Source organism: Falco naumanni, chromosome 1 (assembly GCF_017639655.2).
Source record: "Falco naumanni isolate bFalNau1 chromosome 1, bFalNau1.pat, whole genome shotgun sequence".
NCBI classification, from domain to species: domain Eukaryota; kingdom Metazoa; phylum Chordata; class Aves; order Falconiformes; family Falconidae; genus Falco; species Falco naumanni.
This window is the reverse complement of record NC_054054.1, coordinates 99,332,479-99,351,507: the sequence shown is the minus strand read 5'-3', so window position 1 is coordinate 99,351,507 and position 19,029 is coordinate 99,332,479. Positions and strand designations below refer to the sequence as shown.

Here is a 19,029-nt window from a genome sequence, read left to right as displayed (position 1 = left end):
AACAAAGGAAGGAGGCGGGAGGGGTGGGTGGGCTCATATATTAACTCTGCAATAGCCTCTGTAAGTCATCACAGTGAAGGGGGTGGGGGTGGGGGGTGTTTCACTCGCACGACAAAGGCTCTACAAGGCCAGGACACCTATTTCTGACCCCTGGATTAGAGAACAGCGTTACGAGATATTGACACGCGATTTAACGAGTCCTCCAGCCACGAAATCTCCTCCCGAGGCACGCCGACACCCCTGTCAAGTACGAATTTCCACAGATGCTTTCACCACGGAGCGCTGGGGAAAGGCAGACAGTGGGTACCAGAGTATCAGACGTGTAAAGTGTTTGGCCTTTGCAAATAAATGCAAATACATTCCTCGTATAGCAGTCATTTTGGCAATAGTATTAGCAAGCAATATGCTTGGATAACCGATTTCCACTGGTGCCGTTGCAAACTCTTCTTTGTTGGACAACAAAAGGCCATTTGCAGCATTCTGGAAGAGAGAAACACAGACTCAGGAGCAGGATCCGGTCACGCCAGCGCAGCAGATGCTCAACTAACAGTTTTAAAGCAGCCATGATACAAAAAACATGGTTAGAAAGAAAGTAAGTCCCAGCTCTAGGATGATAGGCGCACAACTCCCCTTCTCACACAGTGCTTCTGATTATTTTTTTTAGCACAATATAGTGCTTTTACATAGAAATTAGTTTTTAAAATGTCATTTTTAGAAAGAAAAATTACTTTATGTTTTAGCATAGAGGTTGGCTGGAAAGAGAGACTGAAAAACATCCAACATATCAACAGTTATATCTGGAGCAGAAACCCCAGATAGCAGCTTTGTTTTCCCAAACTGACAGCAGATGCGACTGCTTTATCTTCCCTTCCAGTCCATGGCACATCCTAGGAGACAGCTGGGGAGCAGCTCAGCTCATCTACACATTCCCGCATCCCATTTCAATGCTCCCCGCGGGGACAGTCAGCAATAACTCTCCCAAGTGGCCAATTTGGATTTTGCTGAAGTAAGCCTGTTTCCAGAGCTCAGAAAAAGAATTTCTGACAAATCGTCTCACGTAACAGTATTGTTCTAGAAACCTAAAGTAACCGTGAAGGAGATCATTCGCATAATGAGCGTGCCTGGAGCAGCCCAGCTAATCCACAGGCACAAGAAATTACGCAAGCAAAATGCTAACCCTGGAGCAATGCAGGCAGATTTGCCCGAGCCCCAAAATGAAGTACAAGGTCTTACCTGGAAATCATTAATTTTCCTAGTGAGAAGATGATGTGTTCTGAGTCACCTAGAATAACCCAGAAACAGAAGGGTCAGCTTTAAGCCACCATCTGCAACTCAAAACATTCCCACTGTGATCCCAGCAGCAAGAAAAGGAAATGTTTAGGAGACAGAAAGCGGCACAAGGGCAGAGAACCAGCAGCCAGGAGGTGCTGCCACAAGACCACAGTCTCTTGCTTCACTACTATTCACGCAACACAAACCACCCTGGGCAGCCATCTGGGAATCACCAGCAACACCTCTCACAGTGAAGCCACTGCACGCTCGCTTCACCAGCAGCCCCACTTCCTCAGTCTGGGACTGGGCTCTGCATCTTCTCACCCAACACTGGGCTCAATCCCCTGCTTCCCTTAGGAGTTCACATGTTGAGCAGGCAAAACCTGGCACCTTCAATGGAAACATCAACACCAATCTACTGTATCTCCATACTGTGCAGGTGGCACCTTATGGAGAGTCATGAATCCTTTTTTTTTTTTTTTTTTCATTTGTATGTACAATGGCTGTTGGACATGTCTGCATTACAAAAGATGGTAATGAATTGTTTTGAAGCACTGTTCTTTAGGGAGGGAGTCCCATACTGTATTTTTGACACCTGAACACAATCACCCAACTACAAGAACTAGGAGACCTATCTGTAACCTGTAAAACAGGCAAGCCGCCCTTCCCCAAGGCAAGACACACGGTAATTAAGAGTTTTGAAACAGAGAGCAAGGTAGAAAGTGTCTTGAAGTAAGACAGCGAAGAGCACAAGTTCCTGATGAGTGAACACAGAACTCCCCAGCACAAAACCATACACACAAGCAGACCAGGAAGGAGGTGGCAGAGGTGAATGAGCAGGGTCTGAGGAGCACAGGACACACAGGACACCAACAGAAGCGTGGCAGGTGGCAGCAGTGGACAGCAGGAAGGACAGGCACATCGTCCCCAAGGACTGAGGCAAGAAAGCAGGGACATTTCCCACAGGTGGCTGCCCAGCCTGCAAATGCCCTTAAGAGGGAGCAAGGGACCAGGCACCCAGGATTAACCAAACAGGGCAAAGCCCTTAAAGGGACATCAGATTCTTACCTGCAGATGACCTTTCAAATTGGCTGGCGTTTTATAATCCCCCTTTAAAACCTATGGAAAAGAGAAAACTGGAGTGACCCTTCTGGGGTAGTGGCTCTATGAACACCGGCAAGTCCGCCTCATGAACTGTGTCCTATGTTCCAGTATACCTGAATCAGCTGAAACACCCTGATAGGGGTTTGATCTACATTGTGGTGCTGTACTGGGGCAAAAGCGGGAGGCTTCCTCCTTCCTGACTGTAAGCAAAGTCAGGGAGCAGCATCCTGCTGGGGCAGGGAACTGACACAAGCAGTTCTCTGGTTCCCCCCTTAGACTGCGAGGGGAGAGTATTTTGGTCTTTACCATCATGACAGTTTTCCAAATTCATCCCAAGTACTTAAAGATCCACATTAGAGACCCAAAATGACACTAACCCTCCCCAGGGCAGATATTCACCCAAATCACCTGTGTCCTAGAACAGCTCTCAGCAAGCAGAGAGTGAGCAGGAGCTATAAGAGACCAGAGCACTTGGAGTACGGAGCAGCTCCAGGGAACCTCTTCTGACCTTCCAGGTCAGTGCTGCTACATGCCTGCCTACTCACAATCTATACATAGTACCACAGGGACCAGTCTCACCCACAGATGTTCCCCTGCTCCCACCAGTGTGACAAGAATGCCTCATCCAAGGGCACCATCACGGGGAGCACATGGAAAGCTGGGAGAGCTGCAGAGTCCAGACTTGGGCTAGGCAGGAACCGGGTCTGCCCCAAAACATGAGAAACTCCCTGTTTAGGAACTGCTGTCTGTGGCTCTGCAGCTTCTTCCTTCTAGTTCTGCTCCAAGGACGACTCAATATTCTAAAAAAAAAAAAATCTGCTGGTTTTGTCCAAATGCATTATGAGCCTCCACTTGTTCCTCACAGGTCTGCAGGAGTGGCTGCTGAGCTACAGACAGTGCAATCTGCGAGTCTTTCTGCGGCCAGACCAGCAGGTACAGTGCCTACAGCTATGCACCCAGGTAACATCAGTACACACCAGTGACTGCCACGCCTGGGTTCGACAGTGGAGCTGGATCAGGGAGGGACAGGTCAGTATCTGCCACAACAGCAGAGACTAACACCACCACAAAATTATAGGGAACATCATCAGTTTGAGCCATGCCAGGCTCAATCTACGGCACACATCTGTTTTGAAATCATTTCAGTGTAGCTGCATGCCTGTCATTCCCAGCCTTCCCAAAAGGAAAAGAGCGTTTGTTTTTCCCCTGCTCTTTTCAGATTCAGTTCAGCAGCCTGCTCCGCTCCAGAGGGCTCTGAGGGTGCAAAGACCCAGAGCCCCATGTCAGCACTCCCTCCCCATGGCAGCACCGCAGGCAGACGGCAGCAACACTCACTCTGTGCGTGTTGTTGACAACTAAGGGGTCGGGGTGGCCGTAGTTGGGTGGGTTGGCGTAGGGGTCATAGCCAAGCCTGGCAAGCATCGGTGCAATGTGGGCCATGTCCTGCAGCACATCCCCTGGGATGTGCCCGATCCATTTAGATAATGCCTCCATGTTCACCGGCTTGATAACCTGGTCTGTTGATCTTTCTATCCTGGGAAAAATAATAAAGAAAAAAAAAAACCACAAACGAAACAAGACACTAAAGTTGTATTTTACATATGTGCTAAGCTCAGAAAGAACAGCCCACAGCTAGCTTCACTGCCACCTCAACATTTTGCTTCCAATGACCAAGACATGCATGCAGCACAAACGCTCACAGCCTGCTGGGTATGCCTGGGGCAGTCGGTGTGGGGCAGCCCTGGTGCAGCTGCTTCCCACTCACAGCCCTGCTGTGGGGGAGTGGATCTTGGCAGGAGTTTCCACAGTCCCACAGGGGGGTGGATAACCATGCTCCCTGCCAGCTGTGCTCCCTGCCCTCCAAACTGCAAGGAGCGAGCCCCTCGCTGATACTGCCACCCCTCTGCACCCTGTGCCCAGCAGGACGCTGGCCTGGGGCGAGCAGCCGCCTGCTCGACTCCAGCCAAAGGAAACCACACCTCACGCAGCAAAGGCAATGTGGTGTCTTAAGAGGGATGAAGTACAACAGGGGCTGCGATCCTGAGCCTTGTGAGAGTGTCCCTGTCACCGACTGCCAAGGTATAGGCAATGCCGCACCGCCTCCTGCAGGAGAGTGTCTGAGGGCAGAGGCAAGCGGAGCCCTGGGGCACACCCACCGCCGTCCCAGAGAAACAGAGCAGCTGCACATCCCACAGCGGCTCCTTGCTGCCCTCATCACAGGCAATTTATATGAAGACTGCTTGTATGATTCCCTTACACGACCGATTAAAATTTTGCCAAGTTTGACTTAACCCTCCATTTAGAGAAGAAAAGCATTAAAAGAGAAGAAACTGGGAAAAAGCAAGCACCCCCTGGCACGGTGAGACGGCCAGCCAGCAAGGAGGGAGTGCTGGGGTGTGTCTCCATGGAGCAGGTATTTCTTTTATTCTGCAATACCAGCACCAAACTTGGCAAGAATTGCTGCTCACCACTGAAAGCCATTCATTAGCAGCAAAACTAATTGCGGTAAGGAGGTATTTGAGGACGGGTGAAGAAAAGAGACATTAAGGAGCTCATGTTTCAGAGCAAGAGGGTCTTTTCAAATTAAGAGACCAAGAGAGATTAATAAAACAGTCACCTGGTCCTAAAGTTCTCTCTTGACAAGCTGCTCTGTTGGGTACAACGGATTGCAAGTATTAAAGCTATCTTTTACTCAGAAACACAAAACCTACGGCAGTAAAACTGGATGGGCTGCCACATCTGTCCCTGAAAAGTATGCATAAATACAACCAAAGCATCTTTGCCCCCAGTTTTAGCCTTGACCTGCTTCACGTAATGAAAATGCTCCTTGAAAAGCTGAGACAGGAGCCAAGACACTCACTTGGAAAGCGACACCCCGCCAGGCTTCCCTATCAGCTCCTCGTGGTGCAGCACCGTGTCGCTCCAGGAGATGTCCAGGAACTTCATGATGGCATGCATGGACTGCTCGGGGTGCAGCACGAGCTGCTCGTAGTAAACGGGCAGGCACCGGGACCGCCCGATCTCCAAGCACTGGGAGTACATCACCTCGATGGCTTTGTTCCACTTGGTCAGGCAGTCTCGGTAGCTGTTCAGGTCGAAGCCTGCGATTGTCACTTTCCGTGTGATCATGGAATGGACTGAAGCCCGGCCGTCTCGAACCATCAGGAGGAATTTGGAATTGGGGAACAGCCTGGACAGGTAAACAGAGGACTTCAGCGTGAAGGGGTCCTTGTTACACAAGTACCTGGCTGGCTCACCATGCTTGGCAATCACTTCCAGTATAAAGGCCTGCATAGCGGCATCCAAAACTTGGTCTGTCACCCCTGCTTCGTCCAGGCGCATCTTCTCTCGCCCTGATTTAGACCAGGCCTGCCGCATGGCCAGCACCCGAGGGATGATGCGGGTCTCCTCTCCACAGCGTACCTCAGGGTGGGCATCCAGCATGGCCCTCATCAGCGTTGTGCCGCTCCGTGGGACCCCGCCAATGAATATCAGGGGCATCTCTTTGCTGTAACGGTACTCAACATGGTTGGAGTCCATCATGATCAGCTCCTCGTTCTCAGGTCTCATCAGCCTGTGCCTCCTCTCGCTCAGGACCTGCTGGCACTCCAGGACCTGCTGGCCGAGGTGCAGAGTCACCATCAGGGCGACCACCGAGCCCACCACGAGCAGCACCCTCCTCATGGTGACCCGCATCCTGCTTTCTTCCACACAGGCTGGTGACCACACTTCAGCTTTCAGCTACCAAACGTTCAACCCAACAGGCATCTGCAGAAGAAACACAGCACAGTCAGAGGAGCAGGATCCACAATCCAGCCCAGCCCCTATGTCACCTCAGCGTCCAGCCTGGCTCCTTCAGGACGCTGACACCATTCCAAGCTTTCATCATCTCTTTCGCTTATCAACTTCCAGGCTAGGTATGTTCTACCCAGGAAGTAATTAAAGTCTGTCTCAAAGCACACCCAAAGATATTACTTCTGGACTGTTTGTGTACCCAGAAACACAGGTTTACAGCTGGAGCAAACCTCCAGGAATGTTTTGGAGAGGAGGAGCCATGGGTACCCAGTCAGTCCTAAAAAAATCTTCAGAGATTCCATCCCAAATGAAGCCCAAATCCTCCCTGCAGTTCTCCTTCCTTCCAAAGCACACCACTGTCTTCTTGCTTCTCTCAGCCACCTGTCTCCTTCCTATATTTTCTTTAGTTTCAATGTGCTGCCACAGGGGAGTGGGGAAAGCTAAAATAAGAGAAAACCAAAAGAATCACATGCAAATTTTAAGTGTCCAAGTCAGGAGAGGCAGTTATCCTTTAGAACTAAACACTTTGAGGAATTAAACCATTTGAAGGCTAACAGCAATACACAAAGTCAGTGTTAAACGCCCTTCCTCCAGAGACTGACCTTACATAAAAATCCTTGGAAGACTTCATCCGGCATTAAGATTTTTTGGGGTTTTCTGCATCTTGGTAAAATACCCAGCAGGAAGCCTGCAGTTTCAAGTCCCTGCTCTGCTGCCTACCCAGGAGGGACTCCTAGGAACACTGGCACTGCTTCCCACACCCTCCCCCCCACCCCTGCTCCATTTGTGAGCGCAGGTTTTGCAATCCTCCCCTGGGCTCACCCGGGGATTTCAAGTTCTTTGTGATTATGTGGCTGGGGTGGGAGCTGAATAGAGTGGAAGGAACGGGACGTCCATGCATTTTGTTTTGCTGACAGTCCAAAGAACTGCTTCAGAAAAACCTTTTTCTCCTTTCAACTCTCTCCATCAAAGAGCACACTTAGCAGCGGCTGGTGCAAAGCCCGGCTGTGGCAGGGAGCAGGCAGGAGAGCCATCCTGGAGCCAGGCAGCCTCCCTGCCCCTGCCCTGCCTGCCAGCACAGGCTGCCCCAGCACTGGCCGGGTGCTCCAGGACTCACTCTGTTCCCCTTCCAGTCCCTGACATCCCCCTCCACCTAAACGGACTAGTGAAGCACTCAGCTGCTCACCATCCACCCGCTCTGCTTTTATCCACTTCTGCTCATGCCACCAGATTACCAAGACACGGAGAGGCAGTGCCACCCTGCCTGCCCAACTATGCGTTTTCCCACCCCGGCAGCAAAGTAACATCACCACCAAAACTGTTTTTGTGGCTTGTTAGCACCAACCTGGCCAATTGCTTGGTTAACATACCAAGGTTAAACAGTTTCAAATGCATGCCCATCTACTATATAAAAGTCAAAAAGTCAAATGCTGGTTTATTTGTTTAGGCATAAATCAGAGGGAACAACAAACAGTGCTAGCATTTTTGCAGCACCAAGCCCAAGAATCAGACCCAATAAAAAGACAAGCGCTCGTTTGCTCCTTCCTGCTATCTTGATCTGTTTCAGTCATGTAAATATATTCAAATGCTCACCCTAAAAATGATTGCAAATGCTGCAAGACCCATTTCAGTGCATGGTAGTTGGAGCAGTCAGGATTTAAGGCCAACTGGAATAATTACGGCTATGCAGACCAAGACAGGCTAATTAGCAGGAAAGATCTGCAGTTTAAAAAGGAGGCTGGGAGCACAGAAGTGCTCTGTTCTTTGCAAAAAAACAGCTTACAGTGAGCATTTCCCACTGAGATGCTCCCAGCATCTCTGGTCCGAGCACCGCGGGAGGTGAACAAAGGGACTCACTCATTTTGCTGTGTGAAGCAGGAGGCTGGCTGGGAGCCTGGGGTACCAGCCCTGCTCCGGCAGCACCAGGCGGGACAAAGTGCTGTATCCCTGGGGATCCTGCCTGCCTGGCCAGGGCAGACACACAGCCCCCACCACTGCCCATGCAACACCACCAGCCAGGGGAGCTCTCGCTGCTGTGGGGCAGTGGGAAAGGTAGAGAGGCAGGTGCCAATGGCTGCTGTTGGGAAGCACTGCTTCTCCCTCCTGCTGTGCTCTGGACTCTCCCCGCTGCTGTAGCACACCACTGCTCCTGCCAGCAGAACAGCCCTGCTCTGCCTCTTGCATGGCAGCCACGGGCACTGGGAAGGCTGAAGCAGAACAGACTTCTCTGTTGGGATTACCCCAGTGTACCCAGGCAGGCTGAACAAGCATCCGTGAGCATGCTCAGCAGCGGTCTGTTGAGCAACTGCAAATCATTCTGGCTTACTTTCAACTCTTTTGTGCAATCCTCCACCAAGAATTTCCCCAAATTTATGGGGCTTATTGGTCTGTGCTAGAATAGGGATGGATAATTTCCTCCACAGCAAATATTCTGGTGGAAAATATCATGGCATAATTAGGCAGCACAGCTGTCTGATCAGAAACAACCTTCTAGTCCTTCAGATGCCCAAGCTGGCTCTTAGAGCTTTCCACTCCAGCAGGAATTAAGAGAGCTCTCAGGGGCTTCTCTGGCACATCATGGCAGGGACTGAAAAAACACTGCAGCTGGTGACAGGGAGTTGAAATCCAAGTGCCAGCAGACAACCCTGAGCTGAAGCCCCCAAGTGCAGCTTGGACACTGCAGGACAGGGCTGGGCTGTGACCCACCACCCGGGACTCTGTTCCTGACGGCCATCAGGGCCAGAGCAGACAGCCAGGGGGAGGATGGGAGCTGACAGGGAAGTGACAGCAGAGCAGTGACAGATGTCTACAGGCAGAAAGTCTTCCTTATTTTGCATGCTGATCAGAGATTAGTATAAACAAGGCTTAAACCGTTTCCCGTTAGCTTGCGAAGGCAATATAATATTAACAGAGCATCAGTGGTGGTGTGGACAGACATATGAAATATTCACCAGCTTGCACCCAGCATCACAGAGGAATCAACTGCTCTGGCACATGCCATCCATACATGCTTACCTTCCCCCGTTAAGTTCATTTTGCTGCTAGCCAAGCTTCATGCTGAAACACAGTTGGCGGCGAAAATATCTAATGGGGAAGAAAAGCCACAATGTTGATTTGTTTATTTACCACACACATCTGTGCACACGGTGATGAGCGATGCTCTCCTCCTGGGCACCTTCCCCTCCCACAGACACTCCTGCCCACAGCCTCCCTCTGAGCCCAGGGAAAAGGTGGTCCAGTGGAGCCGGGGGTCCCAGCTCATGGTCACGGCATGCCTGGGACCTGGCCACCCACCCCGAGGCACCAGCGTTCACAGGGCTGAGCCAGAAGGCGACACTAAGGGAAGCGGGGAGGCAGCTGCTCTTTTAGGAAATTAAGTCTCCTGGAAGAGAGAAGCCTCAGAGGGACAAGAGCAGCTGGGATGTTTAAAACTCAGGGGAGGGGGGGACATGGACAGACAGGCCGAACATGGCACACTTCCATCGCACACAAGCGACCGGCACAACAGCCGGTCCCAAAGGAAGCAGCTCCAGGCTCCAGACTCGCCTGCCACAGGCTTTGGTACAAACATTGAAATCAGGAAAAATCAGACTATAGTCAGAGTACCCAGACCAGTAACAGGAAAAGGAGACGGGGCCCAGAGGACTCCCCAGGCCTGGCAGGTCACGCTTATACCTCCAGGTGAGGTCAGGAGGATGCCAGCCTCAGTGCTAGCAGCTGCCCACGCTGCCGAGAGCTCCCCAGCTCCAGCCCAAGGAACAAAGCTCTCTCCAGCCTCACCACCCACGGAGGAAACATCACCAGCCACTCACAGCTACCCTTCAGGTAGGGAACAAACACCCCCTCATTGGCCATTGGCCTGGACACGAGGTTTTCCACAAGGACACAATGCCTGCATCCACAAGGACTGCACCCATTCTGGGGAGCCCAGCAGCTGCCCACACCGCCTTAGCTGAAGCTGTCCTGCAAGCACAGAGCACCCTGGTGACAGTCCGCCAGTGCTGGGGTCCTGCCTGCATCCCGCTGGCGGTGCGGCAGCCGTGTCCCTGCTGGACACCCTCCTCCAAGCAAAGAAGGGCAGCGGCAGAGGGGACCTGTCCCAGCAGGGCTGCGGGTTTCCAAGCAAAGCTGCTGTCCAGGAAGCTCTGCTGCAGCGGAGCACCCTGAGCGGCCAGGACCCGATGGGCAGGCAGATGGCACTATGCTCCGAGGGTCACAGCGTGTGCATGGGACCACAGGCCTGTCGTGGGGCTGCTGCAGCTGGGCCCTTCTTACAGTCAGCCCCCCCTTGATGCACGACAGTGACCTGGCCTTCGAGGATGTTTTTGAGAACATTTCAAGTATGGACATTAATTGTTATTCCAGCCACCCGCAAGTCTCCTCCTCTCCTGCCCAGCTGCCATCAAACGTCACACAGCCCCTCCACTTCAGCACTGATTAGAAACCAGAGGGAAACTCCACCCAGTATGAACTTTGCAAGAGCTTATCTGCAGTGCATGCATTGCCTTCCTTCCCTGCAATGCTTGCCGCTCAACCCTTGCCTGGCCCCCATCAACCATAGGATTTCAGGTCTGGACAAGGCTGCAGGTCTGCGGAGCAGCAGCTGCATCTTTGGATACGCTTCTGTAGTGCTACAAATGAGCCGGTGCATAGAGCAGCAGTGGTTTAACAGCCCAGCCCAGAGACACCCTGCTCCGGAAACGGCTCCAGCTCTTGCCCGTGCACACAGCCACACACACGCTTGCAGACTTCCTTCCTGATGCTGTGCAGCATGCCACTGCGCGGCTGCACCGCCGGCCGGGCAAACACCGCAGCTGACTGAGCACCGAGTGAGCATGAACCAACTGCAGCCTCCACGTCCTCCTTCACCTGCTGTTGTGAAACGGGTAAACCACCACTGCTGCCAGAGAGCAGCTCTGCACACCGGCACAGCACCGTGTTGGTGCAGCCAGGACCGCCAGTGCGAGCGAGCCGTGCCCCATCTGTAGTGATGAAGCAATGTCTCAAGTCCATTTTTTAAAGCAGCAAACTGTTACAAACAAACAACAAACCGAGTTTCTACAAGAAGCTCCCTATGACCAAAACTTGCATTTTTCTTTAAACCATTCCCAGAAATGATTGCTATTAATTGCAGCGTCCCCAAAAGACATAGGTGTGGCTTGGAAAATTTTAGCTCACATCATTGGTGCTTAATAAAAGGATGAGGAACTGCTAGACGTCTTTGTGGTGGAACAGCAGCAGAAGCTTTGGTTAGCAAGAAACACCCTTATATATCTAGCTGACATCTTTACAAATCAGCAAAATTTAATTACTTAATTGATAGTCTCCAGTTAATTCACACACAGCATGCAACACAAAAATAAACACAGCTCGCCTGACGGTGAGTGCTGCTGTCCCAACCTGAGCACAGACAAACTACGCACCCAGAAGCACTGTCACCGCTGAAGGCAGGCGTGCTTCCCCCAGTCTCTCCTGGTAGCAACTTCAAATGTGTGTTTCAAAACACCCGATGACTCCAAGGCATCTCCCTTAGCCGGATAGAGATGTTCACGTCCTGAGGAGGCAGCCGCAAACAGGAGAGGGGTCAACAAGCCCCAGGAGAAGAAAGCCGGGAAGAGCTGGCAGGGGCTGACAGCAAGAAGCGGGAAGGGATGGGCTGCTGGCACGCAGACGCACAGGGTGTTTCTCCATCTCAGTTTCAAATCAGCCTGAGTGAAAGCTGATCAACACATTTTAAGGCATTCACCAAGAGAGCGATGAGCAGCCCTGGAAAGCAGCAAGCACAGAGCAAGCACTGATCTCTGCTTGCTGCTGTGTGCCCACAGAGGCTGCCAAGGGGACAGCCGAGGTTCATCCAAACGCAGAGTCAGCCCCGTTGCACAACCCACAGCTCATGCCTGTCCCAGCACAGAAAGGATCCATCCCCCTGGGGACGGCCAACCCGTGGGAGCGGGGTCCAACCTACAGTGCAGTTTGCTGCCCACCCCAATCGATACTACAACCACTCGCAGCAGAACAGGAGCTTTGTACAAACCTCTGCTGGAGGTGAGCAACAGCCTGAGGCCCCAGGCCATGAGAGAAGAGACCACTTTTATGTGCCTGAAATTAAGCTGTCTGGCACTCACAGCACTCAAAAAAGAAGTTGTTTTCAGGCCACCAACTGGCAAAAAGAGCAACATCGACAGCAGAATGGTTTTTGCTTATGAAAGCTAAAGATGCACTGCAGGCCACAAACCGAGGCACATCTACAGGAATCCAAAGCCAATCCCAGTAAAAATACATGGATTTTAGCGCACTTCAGGGTTATGCGTCCCTTTGTAAAGTCTCAAATAGAACAAACAGCACCATGGTTTGCATTTGCACCACCAACATCATCCCAAGTAAACTTGGAAGAAAGAGTCAAAAGACTTCAAGAATGAGTGCTTAAGCACACATCTTAGCACCCAAATCACAAGGAGGGTGTTTATGCTTGCATCTTAGCGCCCAGCCGCTCGGCTCAACTCCACAACAGCTGCAGGGCACGCCAGCACTGCCACACTTGTACCTCCTGCCCCATTTCCTTTCAGTTAGGCACTCCCAACGCCATGCGCCAGGCCAGAGTCCCTGCAAGGATGCTGGTTCCCGAACATTCCCTCTTCACCTTCCACTGGAGAAGGGGCTCGCCGTGGCTCCAGCAGCTCTGCTCAGATGCTGAAGCCACCCCAGCAGCTGGACATGAGGGTCTGGTGGCACAACCCACCACCATGGTGCAGCTCCCACTCCTCAGCACGACCACAACTATTGCATTCCTGCAGCCTACAGGTCACTGGCTCGGACCTGCAGGGGCGAGGGGGTTTCACAAAAGACCATTTGCCTCCCAAAGCATAAAGCCCTTCTCTAGGAGGAGATGGGGGAATTTATTCTCACTGCTGAGTATTTAGAAAAATAAATGAGCAGAATCTGATGCTCCAAGGATTAAGGCAGTGCACATCAGCCTTAAACACAGCCTTTCTTGCTCAGAAAAGCCTGCAAGGTAGAAGACCTGAGCCACACAGTGCAATCCCTGCCAAGCATCCCCGCACACCATCCCTGGAGAGCCTGGCCAGGGATGCATACTGAGTGCGCCAGCCTGCTTTAACAGACTCTAAATCACATCAACAAAGAATCAACAGATATTTCACAGCACAAACGTACTGTTTGTTTATTGCCTCAAGGCTCTTATGATTAGAAAAACATTTTATTATCCTGCTTAATACTACAATGTCCCTGAAATAATAAAAATCCCACCAATTTACACCATCTTCACTCTGCCCACCTCTCATTCCAAGCACAGCAATGGCATTTTATTGTCCGGCAATGAAACCCACAGCATCCCCTTCTGCCAACCTCTCCATAAGGCAACAGACTTTGTCTCAAACTGGCTTATTAATTACGAAACACCTGAAGTGAAAGCTGCTGGCAGAAGGCAGTGATGGAGGCACCCACCCCAGCAACCTGGCACAAGCCACCATACCCACCACAGCCCAGCAAAGCTCCAGCAAAGCCAGGAGGGAAGGGCCTCGCCATGTCCCCTCCTTGGCTCAAGGAGCAGACAGGAAGCACAGCTGCCATTGGAAGGACCAAGCCAAGCGAGGGGGTACAGGCAGGGAAGGGAGGACACCCCTGCTGCCCTGGGCCAGAGCAGAAGGTATGTCTGTGACCCCCCAGCAATGGATGGGGCCACCTATCAGATCAGTTTGGTCTTCACTATGAAAGCGCTTGCGCTGAAATGGAACTGGAGCTCTGCATTTCAGAGGGACGCTTCTGACTTTTAATCAACCCACAGCTCCAATTCACAGAGCTTTAAGTTTTCTTAATTACTCTGCAGTCGCTGCCACAGGGGGACAAAGGCAAAGCCAGCGCAGGTGCCACAGCACACACGGTGACAGACAGACGAACACTCCCATGCTTGCTCCTCTTGCGCCCTGACCATTGGCCCCGTGGTCCCGCTCCCCCAGCCCAGAGCTGGTCAACACGGGTCTCAGGAAGCATGGAGCTCTTCCCCTGCTTCTCCCCCTGCCTCCGACCGACTGGGTCCCTCCAACTCCCACCCCTGGCTCAGGGTAGGTCCTAGAGAACCCCCTGGAGAGGGGCACAGGGGGAGCTCACTGCTGCAAACACGACTCTTCCCTCCCAAATCTGAACAAAGATTCCCTGCGTGAACGTGGGTGGTCACAGCCCACCATACAACAGGGAGAAAAAGAAGTCAGAGGAACTGCTAGAAAAAAACCCTAAGTGTCTTCAAAAAAATATTTTCTGAATCCACATGTCAAACCGTAAGTCTCAACAAGCTCCATTCTTGCAGACACAAAGATTAGGATTTGCAAATAAAAGGTTGTTTCTGCAAGAGAAACCCCAAAACCTCAAATTTGCTTAAGAAAAAAAATCAAAATATTTTATTTCCCCATGCAGCAACACCAGGCATCCCCAGAGCTAAAGGTACTGACTGAGGAGAGGGTAACACAGAGAGGCACACCGCACACCCCCTGGGCGGTGAGGTGGGGAAGGAATGCTGCTGTACCCTACCTCCCTGCAGCCCCTCGCTGCTCGTCCCTGCCCCGTTTCCTGCGGCTCCAGGAGCTGTGCAGCCCTGCGGGTACATGGTCCTGAGCACAGACCAGCCCCCACATCTACATCGCAGCCCAGCCGGGCTCAGCACACCAGCTGCCACAAGAGCAAGCGTTTGGCATTTTCACAAAGCCAGTAATTTTGGGAAGGACAGAGAGTGCTGCCCGGCACCGACTTCAGCAACGTGTGAGTACGTGGCCTCCCACTTGATATGGCACAAAGCCCGTGTGCCTGCACAGCCCCCAGCAAGGACGTGCAATGGCCTCCCACCAAGCCCTGGAGCGGGAGTCCTTCTTGTGAAACTGTGGATGGAAGAAAAGGAACTGGGTCCTTCTGAGACGTGCTGCTCTGTGCATGGCGTGGCTGACCCGTAACACCAATTACCCCAGACAGCACACAAGTGCTTTGTGGCTTGGTTCCTGTCCTCAGAAGCCCAGCTGTGAGCCCTGGGTCCTCTGCTGCCATTCCCATGCGCAAATGATGGGCCACCGAGGGCTGCCTCTGCATGCTGTCCTTCCCCTGCATGACACCCGTCCCTGTGCTCTCCCACCCCCCTTCAGCGTGTCCAGGCACAGACGCTGCCAGAAATGGTTGCTCATGCCACAGGATCCACCCCCAGCACCAAGCAGGAACACGAGCACTGGAAAAATCCCAGCTGCTTCTCCCTGCCCCACTACAGCAGTCTGCAGATGGCAGTGCCTCCGACAAGCCGGTTGCTATTTCTCAATGGAGAAGCACCTCGAGGCCACAGCCACTCGTGGACTCCCCAGTCTCGATTTGGGCTCACGCGACTGGGAACGTGCAATGGGAACCAGCCGCTTGCCGCTTGCTTAACCTCAGGGTGCTGTGGATTGAGCAACCCTCTGCTGCTATCAGTGGTTTGTGTTTGCAGACCCTGCGAGGGGACTTGGGGTGGCAGCTCCGCACGCTGCACAGCTCGGAGGGGCAAGGCCAGCCCCAGGCAGCATCGCCAGCCCGTGCTCCTGCCTGCATGTGCACTTCAAGGCCAGCAGAAAAGAACAGACAGGGGATGAAAAGGGGGGCAAAAAAACCCCAAAAATCGTTCACCTTTAGGAAAAACCATTGTTCACCTCACCTTCTTTGAAGAGAATCCCTGCAACAGGGGAGGCATGCAGGGGTTTAGGAGAAATGTGCAGACTAAAGGCTTACAAAACAGTACAAAACAAAGCAGGCACACAAGAACACAGCAAGCTTCTCCCACTGGCCCGCACGCTCATTGCCTGCAAAATCCAAAGTGAAACATGCTCTGCTGAGGCACGAGGCTGAGGCTTCCTAAATGCATCACAGAGTCGTCAGAAGATGCATCTATAAGGTGCCAAATAAAACCACTTGCTGGGTGTTTGTTTTCTCTCTCCAAAAATGTTCTTGACAGTCACTGCATTTTATAGCGCTCCTGCCACCCCGCACATCCCCTGAAGGATCAGCTTATCTGTAATGCAAACTGCCTTTGGAAGTATTTTCTTAAAATAGCAACAGAAATTACTAACACAGTTTTTAAAACCTACAGGCAGAGAAGGGCAGTGACACAAGTGTGCCCATCCTTCTGCTGAGCCCACCAGCAAACCACACCCTGGAAAGAATCCAACAGCAGCTCCCACCTCTGCACCCCCAGCCTGGGACATGTCACCAGCACCAGTGTGCAGGGCACAATCCTGCCCGTATCCCCCTGCAGCAATGCTCCTCAACACCAGCTGCAGCACTGGCTCTGGATAATGCCAGGAAGGACCCATGCAGCATGGTGCGTGGCTCAGCGGCTGCCGCGGACACGGTGCTGCTCGCCCCAGGTGAGGGGCTTTCAGCTCTGCACGGGAACCTGAAGCACGGTGGTGGCTGCCTTGCCTCAGGTGACATGCCATCAAATGTTAAGGCATGGAAACTGGCTCTCATGGTCGGGTCCTAGCAGTGACGCTCCGGTCTTCAGGGAAACGCAGAGCTGCAGGCAGCAGCCAGCCGCTGCTCCCCTGGAGAGCAGCACTGCTCCCCCAGCACACATACAGCCACAGATGCAACTTGCAGTGATGGAGAAAGCTCAGTGCTCTGGACCAGAACACCAGGCTGCTGGGGGGATGTTCGTCGGTGCACCAGCAAGATCCACCAGCCCCTTCCAAAGTCCCCTGCCACAGGTTCACGCACAGATCACGAGGTGGTTACAAAGGTCAGCGCTGGAAATCGCCCCCCTATTTGAGGGGCTGCCTCCCCTGTGTGAGCACCCTGCAGAGTCTTGGCTCTCTCTGCGGACAGCACAGCACGTCTGTTCCTGCCAGGTGCCACATGCAGGCGGCCACCAAGCCCAAGCTGCAGTCAGGCACGCTATTACAAAACCCTGCTTGGAGGAAACGTTTGAACCTGCGTCGGCACTTGACAAGCTCCCCACGAGTGCGCTGCAGTATTCCCAGAAAAGCAACGTCAAATTTGGAAACCTGTTAGCACAAATCATTTTATCCTCTCCACTCACCCTTGCTCGGTACCCAAGCATGAGGGAACAGCACAGCTGTGCAGAGCGGGGGACTCGCCGCCCATACGTTAAGTACAAGCAGCTGGTGGGGCTGGGCTCTGACTCGCAGAGGAAGACACGTGAAGGGGTTTCAAGCTGTGAGATATTTTTTGGACAGAGCCTGAGCATGGAAACACATACAGCGAGGGACAGGACAAAGGCCCGCACAATGCAAACCATACCCTCCCTGTGGAAGACTGTGGCCCAGCTCACACTGCTGGCAGTGGCAACACGCTGACAGCAGCACCAGGGACTGTGACCTGGCCACGAGTCCCAGGGAATTTGAGATTGCTACAGAAACGGCATGGATCTCACATCCCTGACATGCAGCACCGCAGCGCAACAGCCCAGTGATACACTGGCACAGCCAGGAGTGTGTGCGAGACACCAACGCAGCCACTCAGGAGCATGTCTGCACCCCCTGCCAAGGGGCCCGCACCCCGCGGCCGCCCAGCAGAAGCTGCAGCTGCTCAGACCTCAGCTGCTGCAAAACCCCTTCGTGCCCGAGGTTGAGGCCAAGGCTGCCCGAGACCCGCAGGCACAGCCTGTCACCGAGCGCTGCTTGGCCAGGCCACCGTGCCACGGGCGGGCACGCTCGCCCCAGCAGCGGAGGGCAGCCCCGACGGTGCGGCTCAGCCCTGGGTGCCAGGATGGCCAGACAGCCCTGGCCCGTGGGTGCCTCCTGTGGGCAGCGCGCCTGAGCCTGCTCCCCACGCTCCGCGTGTTCCCCACGCTCCCCGCCGCAAGGGTAACGGAGAGCACGGCCTGGTCTGGGCTCCCACGGGCACGGGGGGGCCTGGGGCGAGGGGAGTGTGCCAGAAGGCACTAACGAGGGGGAAAGAAAGGTACATGGCACACCCTACTCTGAGCACCCTGCACTGCGTGCTGTGCACCAGGCACCCTGCGCTACCCTCCACGCACCGTGCGCCCAGCACCCCGCATCGCCCGTGCACCCAGCATCCCACCCTGCTCCACGCACCGTCCGCTCTGCACCGTGCACCGCTCGCCGCGCACCTTGCAGCGGCCACCCGCCGAGCACCCAGCGCTGCCCGCGGTGCCACCGAGCGGTGCCACCGAGCAGCGCCCGCCGTGCAGACCCGCCGCTGTCACCTGCCGGCCGGCGCCGCGGCGGGCAGCGGGAGGGGGGAAACCGTGCCGGGGGCGGGCGGCGCAGGCGATACATGCAGCCCGTGCGGTGCCGTGCCGTGCCGATTCACCCCCTCCCTTCACTTACCGGGGCCGCCGCCGCCGCCGCCGCCGCCGGCCCGGAGCGGCGCGAGACGCGGCGACGTCACGCGCACGAGGGGCCGGGATCCCCGCGCCGCGCACCGCCCCACTGCGCATGCGCGCCGCCGCCGGCGGGTGACACCGGAGGGGGGGGGCACCCGACACGCGAGTGCCCGGGACACGCGGGACACCGCCGTGGCCGCGCAGCCCCGCACCACCGCCACGGTACCCGCGCCGGCAGCGGTCACCCCCGCCCCGGCGAGCCGCGGCGTGCTGCGGGCACGGGGCGCGGCAGCGCTGCCGGCGCTGCAATCAGCGCGATCGTTAATTAGCGAAGTGGGAGCGAATTGGGAGCGCAGGAGAACGCCACTGAGGACGCCTCACCGGGAGGGAACGGGGATGGGAGAGGGTGGTGGGGAGGGACAGCGTCCGAGGGGGGAAAAAATAAACCTCGCTGTGAGTGACTTGGTCATGGATTGACTGCAATTAGTGCTATTAATTATTTACCGCTTAGGTGGATGCCACCGCAT

The 19,029-nt window shown here is 54.0% G+C and overlaps 1 protein-coding gene across 3 annotated transcripts; it reads right to left on the bottom strand.

Annotated features, from left to right (window-relative positions):
• Window positions 1-22: 22 nt before the first annotated feature.
• TPST2 (tyrosylprotein sulfotransferase 2) lies at window positions 23-18,591 on the bottom strand. Of its 3 annotated transcripts, none has more exons than XM_040611774.1 (7): window positions 18,507-18,591; window positions 9,187-9,255; window positions 5,237-6,144; window positions 3,712-3,910; window positions 2,341-2,391; window positions 1,234-1,282; window positions 23-480 (listed from the first exon to the last, which is right to left on the bottom strand). In XM_040611774.1, exons 3-6 carry the CDS (start codon window positions 6,070-6,072, stop codon window positions 1,253-1,255), a joined length of 1,116 nt encoding a protein of 371 aa, XP_040467708.1. In that variant the 5' UTR covers window positions 6,073-6,144; window positions 9,187-9,255; window positions 18,507-18,591; the 3' UTR covers window positions 23-480; window positions 1,234-1,252. The 3 variants fall into 3 exon arrangements, with proteins under 3 accessions (XP_040467708.1, XP_040467725.1, XP_040467716.1); XM_040611791.1 differs by lacking the exon at window positions 18,507-18,591 and adding an exon at window positions 18,252-18,324; XM_040611782.1 differs by lacking the exon at window positions 18,507-18,591 and adding an exon at window positions 11,595-12,049.
• Between the last annotated feature and the right edge of the window lie 438 nt (window positions 18,592-19,029).